This window comes from Bos grunniens, chromosome 7 (assembly GCF_055505025.1).
Source record: "Bos grunniens cultivar Pamir isolate PY7600 chromosome 7, Bosgru_T2T1.0, whole genome shotgun sequence".
Taxonomy (NCBI): Eukaryota; Metazoa; Chordata; class Mammalia; order Artiodactyla; family Bovidae; genus Bos; species Bos grunniens.
The window spans coordinates 67,821,301-67,837,140 of record NC_141171.1 but is presented as its reverse complement, the minus strand read 5'-3'; the positions used below and the strand labels follow the sequence as shown (position 1 = coordinate 67,837,140).

At 41.4% G+C, this 15,840-nt stretch overlaps 1 protein-coding gene across 15 annotated transcripts in view; it reads right to left on the bottom strand.

The window, feature by feature from the left end:
• SGCD (sarcoglycan delta) overlaps positions 1-15,840 on the bottom strand; it is a 695,743-nt gene that overhangs the window by 123,280 nt on the left and 556,623 nt on the right. The window contains exon 7 of one of the 15 annotated variants that reach the window (XM_086412611.1): positions 1,667-2,139. The exons of the other annotated variants lie outside the window; for them this stretch is intronic. Within the exon in view, the coding sequence (XP_086268737.1) occupies positions 2,078-2,139 (62 nt within the window). The 3' untranslated portion in view covers positions 1,667-2,077. Of the gene's footprint in view, positions 1-1,666; positions 2,140-15,840 lie in introns of those variants that run through there. 15 annotated transcript variants of the gene reach the window in all.

The window sequence follows — 15,840 nt, the reverse complement described above, 5'->3', positions numbered from 1 at the left end:
AAACAGTGTCAGACTTTATTTTTCTGGGCTCCAAAATCACTGCAGATGGTGACTGCAGCCATGAAATTAAAAGACGCTTACTCCTTGGAAGGAAAGTTATGACCAACCTAGATAGCATGTTCAAAAGCAGAGACATTACTTTGCCAACAAAGGTTCGTCTAGTCAAGGCTATGGTTTTTCCTGTGGTCATGTATGGATGTGACAGTTGGACTGTGAAGAAGGCTGAGTGCTGAAGAATTGATGCTTTTGAACTGTGGTGTTGGAGAAGACTCTTGAGAGTCTCTTGGACTGCAAGGAGATCCAACCAGTCCATTCTGAAGGAGATCAGCCCTGGGATTTCTTTGGAAGGAATGATGCTATAGCTGAAACTCCAGTACTTTGGCCACCTCATGCGAAGAGTTGACTCATTGGAAAAGACTCTGATGCTGGGAGGGATTGCGGGCAGGAGGAGAAGGGGACGCCAGAGGATGAGATGGCTGGATGGCATCACTGACTCAATGGACATGAGTCTCAGTGAACTCCGGGAGTTGGTGATGGACAGGGAGGCCTGGCGTGCTGCAATTCATGGGGTCGTAAAGAGTCGGACATGACTAAGCAACTGATCTGATCTGATCTGATGGTTAGTAACCAAAATTGATAGGGGCCCAATCCCCTGGAGAAGGGAATGATTACCCACTCCTGTTCTCTTGCATGGAGAATTCCATGGACAGAGGAGCCTGCTGGGCCCCGGTCCGTGGGGTCACACAGAGTCAGACACAACTGAGCGACTAACACTTTCACTTTTCCACTTTCAGGTCTGTTTTATGGCCAGGCTGAGGGGAATTTCCTCAACTGCTTTGATGTGAGCAAGCAGAATGTGGATATTTAGGTTCATCTAGGTTGGAGATTTTAACAGGTATGCACATTGAAAGTAGAATGTAACAAGTTCAGGATTGCACAGGAAGATTGTGAAGAGGAATATGATATTGGGTAACTCATTTAGCTTCTTCTAGCCTCAGTTTCCAGCTTTGAGGAACAAGGATAATACTACTACTCTCATAAAGCTATTGTGAGGATCTAAAACATGTATTAGAGAATTGTCCTCTAAAATATACATATATATATTCTCATTATATATATTCTCTCTCTAAATATATAGTGCTATGTGCGCCTAGTATATTAAAGTGCTCAAAAAATGGTAGACATTATTATGTATTAGAATAGTTGATATTGATGAAAACAATAGGCCAGAATGATCAAAAAACACTGAATAATTTGAATCTTAACAACAGAGAAGAATGAGATGTGTTTCCTTTCAAATATTCTAGCAGTGTAACTGAACAAACCATACCATCAAGGTGAACACTTTAAATAACTGTGTAGAATGTGAAACCATGGAGCAATTTAAGATTCATGTATAAAAAATATTCTGGCAAGATATGAAGAGAAAAGTAGTTTAATTAAACAAACTCTACTCTAGAAACCAACAGACCAGAACTCATGCTTGGTGTATCATTAAGCCAAAATTGGAAAAACTAAAAGGGAGCATTCAAGCAGCAAGCAACCTCATTTCAGTTTCTCATGACTACATTATTGTTGACAGTAAATAAAACCACACAATGAAACAAATAACTTCAACACACTGGCTTTGTATTGCATTGATGGAACACTGGAATAAGGCATCCTCAGAGTCAGGACAGTATATGAACAACAGAGTACTGGCAACAGATGTTTGACATGAAAAGCAGAGTTGGGAGTGACAGAGACTCCTTGGCTCTCAGAAATGTGTCCCATGAATGGGATGAATGTGGCATTCCACTCATAGCTGCCTCCGGGTCTCTGTGGGGCAGGTGTCCAGAATCAGGCCACCAGTGCAGAGAAAAAGGGAGAGATGGATATGAAATGTGTGACTGAGCTAAGAAAAGCCTGCCCTTCTACTTGGGAATAGGATAAGAAGGGAGCCTTGAAAACACTGCTTCCTTTTAGTCTTAGTTCTCAAGTGTCTCTCACAGTGTGAGAGCAATTGTGACTCCAAGAGGTAATGGAGGCTGATGAGACCTAACAGAACAACATGCATGTGATTTTAAGGGTTTCCCGGTCACTGAAAGAGTAGATGAACCCTTTGTTCCTGTGGCCAAGCAGGCTGGAGGTGATGCTTTCCTATGGAGAAGGAAATTGAAACAGTAATTGAGGACCACAAAGAAACACCGTCTAAAAAATAATTGGAGAAACTTGTAAAGTCATTTTCAGGTGATGAAGAAGATAATGACCTGAAAAGTGAAACCAGCGAGTAGACATCATAATGAAAGAACTGAACGTTTGAAAGTATTAGAACACTTGAATGATTAAATTTCAGAATACAACATATAATGAAGGCCTCAAAATCAACAGATTTTACAGGTGACTTAAATGGTAACATTTTCTGTGTGACTTTTACCTTATCCACTGAATTTATCCCTAATATGGCCAGCATGTTACTTTATCAACATCTGTTTTTCTCTGACAACAAAAATACTAGTATTTCATGGTAACAAAATGCTCAGCTAAATAATCACTTTCTCAGACTCACTTGAAGCAAGGGGTGGCCACGGCATGATTTTATCGAATGAGACGTAGGTAGAAATCTACTAGAGTAAGGCACTGGGCAAGCTTTTACTGCCCTAATAGGAAGGTACAAAATGTTGCTGGTTCCATTCTGTCTACCTGAACATCAACATAATATCTGGAGTGGTAACCATCTTCCTACCATGAGACAAAGACAGATAGGATTTCAGATATGTTGTCAGATGATTAAGCCACCAGCAACCGTCTGCTATCAGACTTCTTAAGGGAGAAAAAGAAGTGCCTACTTATTATTTGTTTGAGTCACCCTACAAGAATCCTGTTGTTCATCTCTTCCTAAGGTTCACTACCATTTTACCTGAGACTGAGCAGAGAGGAGAAGACAATTGACCCTTTCAGAGGCAGACTCTTCACCTAAGTTTCTATTTTCATTTCCTACACCAAATGATCAAAAGTTGGAAACTGCTGTTACTGTCCCTTCATACTATACTGAAGTATCAGATTGCTGGGTGGGGTTGTGTTTTCCCACTTGCTTGCCTTTGCTCATGTTGTTCTCAGCCAGAAAGTACCCATCTCTCTTTTTCAGTGTATCACATCCTTTAAGGCCTAGCTCCAGTGCCATTCTCCATAGTGAAGCTTTCCCAGGTCCTCTCTCAGTTATCACTAACTGCAGCTTCTTTTGTGCCTCCAAAGTCCACAACTAATATCTGGGGTGGTGCTCCTTTCCCTCCATCTTGTGAGATGGTTTGCTGAACGTGTTTTCCCTTCATAACAATGTAAGGTACTTAAAGTCAAGAACCACATTGTAGGGGTCTCTGTGCTTTTCTAGACAAGTAGGTACAAGCAAACTTAAATGCTTTGGATTTAATTTCACTTAAGCAGGGAAAGTTGCAGAGTGAAAAAGAAGCTTCTAGAGGGGAGAGGCATGAACTGGTCAGTATCAGCTATACTGTACTGTGACAGCCTTACAGGTTTTTGTCCAGGAAAGCAAATGGTTACATGGTCTCAGTGGGACAGCCTGCTACCAACTCTGTAAGAACTCTCTCTTGTAACCTCTTCAATTAACTGCTTTCAGCACAGCTTCCCAGAGCCCACCTGTGGCAGTCTTCTTGTCTGATTTACACCCTTTAATGAGTTACTGTTTCCTTCGACTGGAAGCCCAACTTTTTAACATGATGTGATCAGGCATACTCCATCTCTTTAGCTTTGTCTGTGGCTTGATAACTTTTTTAAAGTACTGATTTATGTTCACTATCCCCGTATTTTTGTCTTCCCTCCATTCCAAGCAAAAAGTTAGGCCCTTTGCATAGTTTTGCTGTTTCTTTCCACAAAGTAAAATGCATTCTTTGTAGTGGACTACCCAGGTGGCGCTAGTGGTAAAGAATCTGCCTGCCAAAGCAGGAGACTTAAGAGATGCAGGTTGGATCAATGGGTCAGGAGGATCCCCTGCAAAAGGAAATGGCAACCCACTCCAGGATTCTTGCCTGGAGAATCCCATGGACAGAGAAGCCCGGCAGGCTACAGTCCATAGGGTCACATAGGGTGGGACACGACTAAAGCGACTTAGCACAGCATGGCACATTCTTTGCAGAATATAGCTTTATGAGTTGTAAGACATAGAGTCCTGTATGAACCGCCAAATGCAAATACAGTACAATCTCTTCACTCTAAATCCCTTTGAGCTCCCTTTTTGGAGTCAATTTTCTTTCAAGTCCTAAGTACCGGCTCCCACTGTTCTTGGACCTCGTAGTGTTACCTTTTCTAGAATGTCATACAAATGGAATCATTCAGTAGAGAGTGTGAGGTTTGACTTTAACTTAGCAAAATGCTTTTGAGTTTCATGATGGAAGGTTTTCAATGGATTAAAGGCAGAGCTGCCTTGAAATAGTGACACAGACGTCGAGAACAGATATGTGGGCACAGTGGGGGAAGGGGAGGGTGGGGTGAATTGAAAGAGTAGCATTGACATATACACACTTCCATATGTAAAACAGACAGCTGGTGGGGAGCAGTTGTATAGCACAGGGGGCTCAGCTTGGTGCTCTGTGGTGCCCTAGAGGGGTGGGATGGGGCGTAGGAGTGAGGTTCAGGAGGAAGGGGATATGCTGCTGCTGCTGCTGCTGCTAAGTCGCTTCAATCGTGTCCAACTCTGTGCAACCCATAGACGGCAGCCCACCAGGCTCCCCCGACCCTGGGATTCTCCAGGCAAGAACACTGGAGTGGGTTGCCATTTCCTTCTCCAATGCATGAAAGTGAAAAGTGAAAGTGAAGTCGCTCAGTCGTGTCTGACTCTTAGCCACCGCATGGACTGCAGCCTACCAGGCTCCTCTGTCCATGGGATTTTCCAGGCAAGAGTACTGGAGTTGGGTGCCATTGCCTTCTCTGAAGGGGATATATGGGCTTCCCTGATGGCTTAGACGGTAAAGCGTCTGCCTGCAATGCGGGAGACCCGGGTTCGATTCCTGGGTTGGAAAGATCCCCTGGAGAAGGAAATGGCAATCCACTCCAGCACTCTTGCCTGGAAAATCCCATGGACGGAGGAGCCTGATAGGCTACAGTCCATGGGGTCGTGTGTGTGTGTGTGTGTATATAAAATTATGGGTATTTCACTTTGTTGTAAGCAGAAACTAACACAATATTGTAAAGCAATTATACCCCCCAAAAACTGACACAAAAATAAGTACTAAAATTGATTAAATATTGAAAAAAAAAAAGGCAGAGCTGTCTTCAATCATCAGCAACCCTGTTCCTTCTAAAGGCCTAAACTTAGTGAGATAGCATGCTGGTTATCCTATAGGTGAGGAGGAAAGAGAGGAGTGCTTTTGAAGGAAGCCAAAGGGAGAGGCGAATTTTGCCCTTGGTTTATAAGAACCAAGAGATCTAAGATCCTTTGAAGTCAAGAGTCACCCCTTGGGAAGTGACAGACTCTCAGAAGGGACAGCAATGTCACGCTCCTCAGCTGTGTCATGAAGACATGACTCCCTGCACAGAGGCCCAGAGCATCAGCAAAGATTCCTTGACTCTCTGTACGACATGAAAGTTGAGAGTTGACATACTTTCATTGACCACACGGGCCAGGAAAATGAAAATATCAGATACGATCTTAATGGACCAAAAATTAGTATGCTTGTTCATATTTTCTCGATGCCACATGTTCTTTCCCATTCCTGAGCAACCCAGTAATGATGGGGATGAAATTTCATACCAGACCATCATAGGAGTTAAGAGTCATGTTTACAGAATAAAAATCATATCAAGTGCTGACATCTATTAAGTGCTTATTATTTGCCAGGCATTTCTCCAAGTACTTCACTTGGAGTAACTCATTTAATTTTCACAGTATCTCAATGAGGTACACAATATCATGTCCCAATTTTTAGATGACAAAAGTGAGGGGCAGAAGGGATTCACAGAGGGTGAGTGTGGCAACCAGAATCTGAACTCAGGCAAATGTGGCTACGGAGCCCAGGTTCTTAACTCCTTGCTGAACCTGTTATTCCTTCCACCATGAGTTTGAGAATTATAAGTCATACTCCCCACATATCCTCCTCTAGACACAGACCACCCCAGAGTAGTAATGTCCAGTTATGCACATTCTACTCATAACTACTTCTCAGCTGAAGGGTCACCTTGGTGCTCTTAAATTTGCGTTGCTACCTGGCCACACCTGCCAGTCAGATTCTAGTTTGAGAACTGAAACTTATCAACACAGTGAGTAATGTAGGTGAGTGACAGATACAAGACAACTAACATTTTCTGCTTTTACAGATATAGTCTCTATCATTTTCCTGGTAACCATATGAGTTGAGAAATACTGACTAAAGGCAGGTTAAGTAATAAGTTACCCACTGTTACAAATAGTTAAAACAGAGCTGGGATAAAAATTGAGACAAACAGCTTACATTTTAACCATCAAAAATGTGGTTGGGGACTTCCCTGGTGATCCAGTAGTTGAAAATCCTCCTGCCAATGGAGGGGGCAAGGGTTTGATCCCTAGTCCAGGAATATCCCACATAGCATGGGCCAACTAAGCCCGTGCACCACAGCTACTGAGCCCATGCCCTAGAGCCCACGGGCAGCAGTTACTTGAAGCCTATGGGCCTAGAGCCTGCACTCTGTGACAAGAGAAGCCACGGCAGTGAGAAGCCTGCACGCTGCAATGAAGACCCAGCACAGCCTGAATAACTAAATAAATAAAACATGGTTGGGGCTGGCAGTCATGTTGAAAGGTACATAAGAAGTAGCATCTCAATGAGAAAATGTGACAGAGCAGAGAAAAAAAGAGGTCACATGGCCCCAACGGGCAGGGGAAACACCTGCATTCTGGAAGCTTCCCTGTTGATTTCATTATACTTGACAAAGTGGATAAGTAGCCTCAAGTGAGTCTTAAGAGCTTAGCCTCTTCAAAGAGAAAATACCACAAGTAGGCAGCTCTTCAGTGAATGGAAGTGGAGGCTTTTCAGTTCCCTTACTTTTCAACAGTAAACCAGAGTCAGTGCAACTGTCATAGTCTTGAGTTTCCATTCCCCTTTGCTTCTAATGTTTCATAACAGGTATCAAACCTTGGCTTGGCATTCAACTTAGATTAGGAAATATAGCTATAGAAAAAAGGTGAGTAAAAAGAGGGCAACTTCAATTGTGTTCTTTATCATTAATAATTTTTGAGACTTAGCAAGAAACAAAGTCTGGAAAAAGAACTTCAGAAGAAGACACTACATCTGCCTATGACCAAGGTGAGAGGTGAAGGGTGACGGTATCTTTTCCTGTTTAACACTTCCTCACTTTACTTTGATATTAGAACAATTATTTGCTTTGGGGAAACCAACTAGGGTTGATAATCACGCAGCCTTCCCCACCACTTACACACTTACAGAAGGGAATGTGATCCAGGCTGGCCAATCAGAATATCTCATACCCCAGAAAGAGCCTTTGCCATAAGACCATGTGACACAAACAGGGCCAATAAGTTCTTTTCAAGGGGTTGCTGGGGCTGCTTAGAGAACAGTGTTCCTGTCTCATTCTTTCTGAGATGATGTCCAGTAAGGAGCTGCCTGAAGGAAATCTCTGCAGGGGAACAGATGGTAAAAGCACCAGAGTCTGTCTTATCTGAAATTTTCAACTATCTACTGAGTGACCACATTCCCATCTTTTGTATTTTTTAAAAAAATCTTTTCTTTAAGCTAGGTTAATTTTGTTTTCTCTCACCTACAATTGGAAGCACCTTGAATAATGCATTATTTTCCTCATGGGGTGGGGGAGTCAATTTTATGACTGTCCCTAATAAGCCACACCACTAAAGAGAGGAGAACTGCTCTCTGGAGCCCACAAACAAGTCTATCTTTAGAGAGAGATTGTCATTTCTATACTGCAAATGCCTGCTCAACATTAAATGGAAATCCACAGGGCAACAAAGCCAGTCAATTTTCACTACTAGACAAGAGTTGTGAAAGTGAGTATGCTTGAAAATGTCCTTCCCGTGTGACCTGGTATAAGATGCCTTTACATCTCTCTCTGTTTAACAATTCAGGGGCAAGTCTATTTTGTGAGCTTTTTCCTCTACTCCTAAAAACAGTGCCAATGTCACACAGTAAGAAAACAAACAAACTGGTGTCTATGAGATCTGAATCAGTCAAAGAGTATGTTCTTACACGTACTACTGATTTCCTTCTAAAGAAGAAAGAAAAAAAAAAAAAGCAGGTGTCAAAACCCTAATCTGCGGAGCTTTATAGCTTGATTTGGGTATTTGCTAAGTGTATTGTGTACTGCTTTGTCAATCCAAGTGACAGTTCATCAATACTAATCTGATTCCAGTTGACTCTTCCTTTTCCCTAAACAGGATTAAGGTACACTATCTATGAATATATTTTATCCCAGGCTGTAAATCCATATGCTTTAACGTAAATACATTAGTATCTCTTTTTAAACAGAATGCATTGTGTATACAAGAAAATAAAGATGAATTACCAAGTTGTCCTAAAAAATGCCTTTCTGATGCACTATGAAAATGTTCCAGCTTTCGAGGCAATAGTAAATAGGTCAGGCATTTCCCCTCATTTTATACTGTGATCTATATCCCACGCTCAGGGAGAACCTATTAACACCCAGAATATCTTATGGATAGAGTGTCCTTCCTGGTCTGGTGCAGGTGAATTTTTCTTTCCTTTTTTCCTCTGTTTGGTTGTACTGTCATTTCTCCCTTCAGTTGATATTTATGTAGTGCCTGCTTTATGGGTTAGGCAATGTTCTAGGTACCAGAGATGACAATGGTGAGCATCAGTAATAATCTCTACAGACCCCCACAATTTGCCCTAGTGTTTTCCAATTTGTTCACAATTGGGTCAATACACGCCAAGGGTCAAGCCTTCTTATCCTGCACCATCTCACCTGTGCATGCTTATAAGATCTGGGTTGAAAAAACAATGACTTCATGTTTGAATATCACTTTGCAGTTTGTGAAGATTGTCATACACTTTTTCATTCTCATAAACACTTTTATGAAAGGAGCACAGGAACTGAACATAACTGACTAATTTAAGGTTGAGAATCTAATAAGATAGTGCACCATACCTCAAATATCCAATGGCTATGATCGTATCTACCTCCCAAGTAGTTGTTAAGCTTCAATGAGTGAACACAGGTTTAGCGCTCAGACTGGACCTGGCATACAATGAGAATGCAACAAATGCTGCCTGTGATGATGACGGCCTCATTTAGAAACAAACATAAACCACCGCCACTGTCAATTCGTCCAATAAATGATGGGTGAATGGCCCAGTAGATGGCCATTCGCCCATCATTTATTGTGTGTCAGGCACTGCAAAAATGCTGAGATTCTGTGTTAAACATGCCAAAGCTTCCACTTCTCCCACAGTCTACAGAGAGATTTTCCAGTCTTGGCATTTGTGCTTGTTAACAGTTTCACCCATTACAATACCCAAGTTGAGTAGCTGTGACAGAGATCCCATGGTCCAGCAACATAAAATATTTACTATCTGGCCCTGTACAGAAAAAGAGAGTCCTGGCCTGGATTCTTATATTTTTGCATTCTCCTAGCTGTTCTCTCTTATTATCCCTTGGAATTTAAGAAATAGAAGGTGATATTTGCTTATATGGGCTAATCAACTTGTTTATATCTGATGACATGCTGTAGATGCAGAAAAGGACTTTATGATTCTGGTCGTACTGATTTTTCCAGAGGAGTTCTTTCTATTGCCCTCTACGGGTGGCTGGATAACCTTGTGAAAATATTCTTCCAAAGCATGAACTCACTCTTTAGTGGTCCTGCTGTTCTCTTCCTATTTGCTGTCTCCTTATTAGGCCCCAAACATTTGCAGCTATCCTTGGATCCCTTATGATCTCATGCTTGGCCCAATTTTTTCCCATTATGTGACTCATTGGGCAGAGAATATCATTCTTGTGTTTCTTTGCTAGAGTTCTTCTTTATCAGCATTATTTTGGCTTTTACTTCTCAAGTCTGGACTGGTTGACACGTTATCGGGCAGTTAGAATTTTTCTTTTTTAAATATTACTTTGCACAAGTATTTTCAATATTCATTTAACTACTGGCTTAAAAGAAATGTTCAAGGTTCTAATAACAGTGATTGACTCTAACTTGAATCCAGGCACTTGCACTGTATTATGTAATTCAATCATTAAAACAACTCACAAGTTAGGTACTATTATCATCTTCATCTGCGGATGAGCAAATAGGTTTTGAGACAGGAAATTAATTTTTAAATGATAAACTAGTTAATTTATTGAGAACTTAGTAATATATCTGAGGAACTGCAGTTGTAATAGGGGTGGGGCAGGCATGTGGCTGTTAGCTAGTGATAGCAGTCCCTCTCAGCCACTGGTTGATGCCACAGTGGGCCTCTCCACTCTCTGTATAAAAGAAGCCCGAAAGTGGACTAAGGGAAAATGGTTTTTTTGGACGTTAACCTGCATCTTCTCAGTCTGCTAGCTTTCCAATTAAACTCAGTATTCTTTACCCCAACAACTTAAGTTTCTCAATTATTGGCCTGTTAGGAGGTGAGCAGAGTGAGCTTGGGCTCAGTAATGTAAACTTTACATGCCTTATTTCCCAATGTGACTGTCTCAGGAAGCACAAAAGGCTCAGTGACGTTGCTGACTGGCTCCGGATCCCACCACAACTAAGTGGACACACTAGCTCTCAATACTGAAACCTGACTGAGGCCAGGAGGCTGTGTTCCAGGGACTCCATTGAAAACCTGTATTGTGGTTCACTCACAAAAACATCCATCTCTTCCCTCTACCTCCTCACTGAGTCAAATGTGATGTCTCCATGCAGCTTGCTCATTGAGTAATAAGCTTAAAATGTTCTAGGTATTTCCTTTCTGTGGTTTGGTAATTAGGAGGGTAGAAGGAAAAGTAATTAAATAATACTGACATTATTGAAATATCAATAACCTCAGATATGCAGATGACATCACCTTTATGGCAGTAAACAAAAAGGAACTAAAGAGCCTCTTGATGAAGGTGAAAGAGGTGATTGAAAAACTGGCTTAAAACTCAATATTCAAAAAACAAAGATCATGGCATCCAGTCCCATCACTTGATAGCAAATAGATGGGGAAACAATGGAAACAGTGACAGACTTTATTTTCTTGGGCTCCAAAATCACTGCAGATGGTGACTAAAGCCATAAAATTAAAAGATGCTTGCTCCTCAAAAGAAAAGCAATGACAAACTTAAAGTATTAAAAGGCAGAGACATCACTTTGCTGACAATGGTCTGTATAGTCAAAGCTATGGTTTCTCCAGTAGTCATGTAGGGATGTGAGAGTTGGACTATAAAGAAGGCTGAGTGCTAAAGAATTGATGTTTTTTGAACTATCGTGTTGGAGAAGACTCTTGAGAGTCTCTTGGAATGCAAGGAGATCAAAATAGTCAATCCTAAAGGAAATCAACACTGAATATTCATTGGAAGGACTGATGCTGAAGCTTCAACACTTTGGCCACTTGATGTGGAGAGCTGACTCATTGGGAAAGACCTGATGCTGGGAAAGACTGAAGGTAGGAGGAGAGGGGATGACAGAGAATGAGATGGTTGGATGGCATCACCGACTCAGTGGACATGAGTTTGAGCAAACTCTGGGAGATGGTGAGGGACAGGAAAGCCTGGCATGTTGCACAGTCCATGGGGTTGCAAAGAGTCAGACATTACTGAGTGAACAACAAAGAAGGAAAAGACAGAAGCTGTCATAGTGAGGCCTTCAAACCAAATATTTATCAGCTTTAAGCTCTCAAGGATACCCAATACCAATGATTTCTTATCTCTTATTTTAAAATGAACCCTAGTCCAAGTTCTGATCCATAATGGAAGATAAATATTGGAACTCCTGTACATCAAGAAATATATGCTAAAAAATGAGAAATTATCAAGTAGGCTACTGAGGTTGACTAATGATATTCTGAAGAGATACCCCCTTAGATCTTCAACTTACAAGGAATTTCAAAACCTATGTTTTGATAACTGAACTGAGTTATTCTTGGCTCTTGCCATTTCATCGGTTTTTTTTTTTTTTTTTTTTTTTTTAGAATGGAGGTTTTTATTTTATTTTATTTTTTAAATTTTATTTTATTTTTAAACTTTACAATATTGTATTAGTTTTGCCAAATATCGAAATGAATCTGCCACAGGTATACCTGTGTTCCCCATCCTGAACCCTCCTCCTTCCTCCCTCCCCATACCCTCCCCTCTGGGTTGTCCCAGTGCACCAGCCCCAAGCATCCAGTATCGTGCATTGAACCTGGACTGGCGACTCGTTTCATACATGATATTATACATGTTTCAATGCTATTCTCCCAAATCTCCCCACCCTCTCCCTCTCCCACAGAGTCCATAAGACTGATCTATACATCAGTGTCTCTTTTGCTGTCTCGTACACAGGGTTATTGTTACCATCTTTCTAAATTCCATATATATGCGTTAGTATACTGTATTGGTGTTTTTCTTTCTGGCTTAGTTCACTCTGTATAATAGGTTCCAGGTTCATCCATCTCATTAGAACTAACGGGATATAGTCTTTCTATATTGCTAATTGTGCTTCTATACTTTATTAAACAGAAATGTAGCTTTAATTTATAGTAGTGTGGTTACTAGAACTTGGTTCTTTTAACCTAAGGTTAGGTTATTTATTTATTTTTTTCTATTACATGTTATATAGCCCAGTTCTGACTATTTGTTTGAATACTGGTGCTCTCATCTTGAATTTCAAACCAAACTTACTGTTCTGGGCTTAGTTCTGCATCTATAAAATGAGCATAACCCACTGCCCATTCTATGGCTCAGGTTATGAAGACCAAATGAGGGGTGAATGAGCTTTTAAACCTGCATGGCAAAATTCAAAGCTCGTGATAAATGGTAGTATTCAGCTATCTCCCCGTATCAAATAAACTATTTTTAATCTTTAAAACCTGTCCCTTGTATAAGTAGGTCCCATTAAAGCCAGATAAATAAGCTCAACACATAAGAGAAAGGCAATGCTTTCATCTAGGTCTGCTAAACTTGCTCTATATGTTTTTATAGCTCTCAAGAAGTCCTACTCCAAGGTCTAATTTTAGGGACACTGGACACTAACATATCAATAAGCCCAGTCTCATTTTTCTGAATCTTCTTACTCAGGCAATGCAAAAACACCTTCCAGATTTTCATGACAAATGGAAACAGCTCAAGAAGGCTCACTAAATGGATGACACTGACGTCCCTCCAATCCATTACAGCAAAGGACTTCCAGAGTCCCAGGGACCCCACAAGAACCATCCTCCTTTCAGACAACTGATCATAACTTGAGAAATCATTTCAGGATTGGGCCAAATCATCCCTAAAGGAAGGAAAGGAAATGTTACCGATTTTGGCACAACTCACAATTTTAAAGAAACAGATCCAACTATGAGACCTGTTATGAATGTTACTGCAGTAGTCTTTTAGGCATGCCATCTAATATATTGCTTAGTATTTGCCATTTTAAATACCTGGAATGACAGGTGCAGTCTATCCTTTGCCCTGGAAAGAGAAGGTTTTTGTACTGACAAAACAACACTTATTCTCATTGAAAAGGGGATTGGGGAGGGGGGAAGCATTAGAAACAAGTGATATAATAAATGGGAAGACATAAAGCTGAGACAAATGCATATGAGATCCTTAACAAATGTTGGTAAAGTCACGAATGCCTTTTTAACGCCTATTTCAACTATGTGCGTGTATGTCTGTGTATGTGCTAGTCACTCAGTCGTGTCTGACTCTTTGCTACCCCAAGGACCCGTCGGGTTCCTCTGTCCACTCTGCAGGCAAGAATACTGGAGTAGGTTGCCATTCCCTTCTCCAGGGGATCTTCCCAACCCAGGGATTGAACCCAAGTGGCCTGCGTGGAAGGCAGATTCTTTGCCATCTGAACCACCAGGGAAGCCCCAACTATATATCAGTTCAGTTCAGTTCAGTCACTCAGTCCTGTCAGACTCTTTGCGACCCCATGAATCACAGCATGCCAGGCCTCCCTGTCCATCACCAACTCCCGGAGTTCACTCAAACTCACGACCATCGAGTCAGTGATGCCATCCAGCCATCTCATCCTCTGTTGTCCCCTTCTCCTCCTGCCCCCAATCCCTCCCAGCATCAGGGTCTTTTCCAATGAGTCAACTCTTCACATGAGGTCGCCAAAGTACTGGAGTTTCAGCTTCAGCATCATTCCTTCCAAAGAAATCCCAGGGCTGATATCCTTCAGATATCCTTCAGAATGGACTCGTTGGATCTCCTTGCAGTCCAAGGGACTCTCAAGAGTCTTCTCCAACACCACAGTTCAAAAGCATCAATTCTTCGGTGCTCAGCCTTGTTCACAGTCCAACTCTCACATCCATACATGACCACAGGAAAAACCATAGCCTTGACTAGATGGACTTTTGTTGGCAAAGTAACGTCTCTGCTTTTGAATATGCTATCTAGGTTGGTCATAACTTTCCTTCCAAGGAGTAAGCGTCTTTTAATCTCATGGCCGCAGTCATCTAAGATTATATAAATAAGGGAATGCATATCTATCCTATACGACAAGCATAATACATGCTGTATCAAGAAATAACAGAACTTCTCATTAGAAACGTCTTGCCCAGGCTGCTCCAATCCTTACTTCACAGACAAAAGTAGGGCATCACACTGCTCCAAATGAGAGACAGAAATTCAAACCCTTACTCCTGTTACTTCTGTCTCCATCAGTCCAAAGAGCCATCTCCTGCAGAGCTCCCATCTTTAGTCCTTTGCTTCTGCCACTACTTTAGGGCCAAGCCCCGAGCTACAAAGACAGCAAGATCACCCTTACCAATGACTGACATTCACTATGTACCTGCTGTGTGTATGGCCTCCTATCAGGCACTTTGGAGGGGGAAAGAATGTTATCTACAACCTTGAGAAATCAGAAAGAAGGACACCTGATCTTCTGAGAGGATGAAGGGCAGACAACAAGAGATATTCAAGTTTATTTATAGGGGACTTCACTCAGCATTCTGTACATCTTTACTCTGGTTCACAGCTTATCAAACTAGTATTGTTATTACTGGGGATCAGATAATTCTTTGTTGTGGGAGCTGCCCTGTGCATTGTAGGATGGTGAGCAGCACCCCTGTCCTCTAGCCATCAAGTGCCAGGAGAAATGCCCCTACCTCCTTCACTTCAAGTTGAGACAATCAAAGATATTTGTTGACATTCATATACATTTCCACTGTGTGTGGGGGAATCACCCCTGTTGAGAATGACTGTTTGGTCCCAGTGTGTTGTGATATCCTCCTCCTAATAGCTCCAAGCTGATCCCATCCTCAGAATTTAATCATAGTGCTAGCTCTATGTGCAAAAGGAAGCCTTTTCGTCTGCTCCATGATATTAAACATGAAATGACATAGACATATCTCAGAGTTTGGAATTATGTCTTATTCTTGGTATATTCCAGCTGAATCTCCAGCTTAATGTAGAGATTGCACATTAGAGCTTGCTAAGTACTTACAAGGAGAAAGGGAAAGATACACCCAACTGAATGCAGAGTTTCAGAGAATAGCAAGAAGAGATAAGGCGGCCTTCTCCAATGAACAATGCAAAGAAATAAAGGAAAACAATAGAATAGGAAAGGCTAGAGATCTCCTTAAGGAAATCGGAGATATCAAAGGACTATTTCATACAAAGATGGGCATTATAAAGGACAGAAACAGTAAAGACTTAAAAAAGACAGAATAATTAAGAAGAGGTGGCAAGAATATACAGAAGGGCTGTACAGAAAAGACCTTGATGATCCAG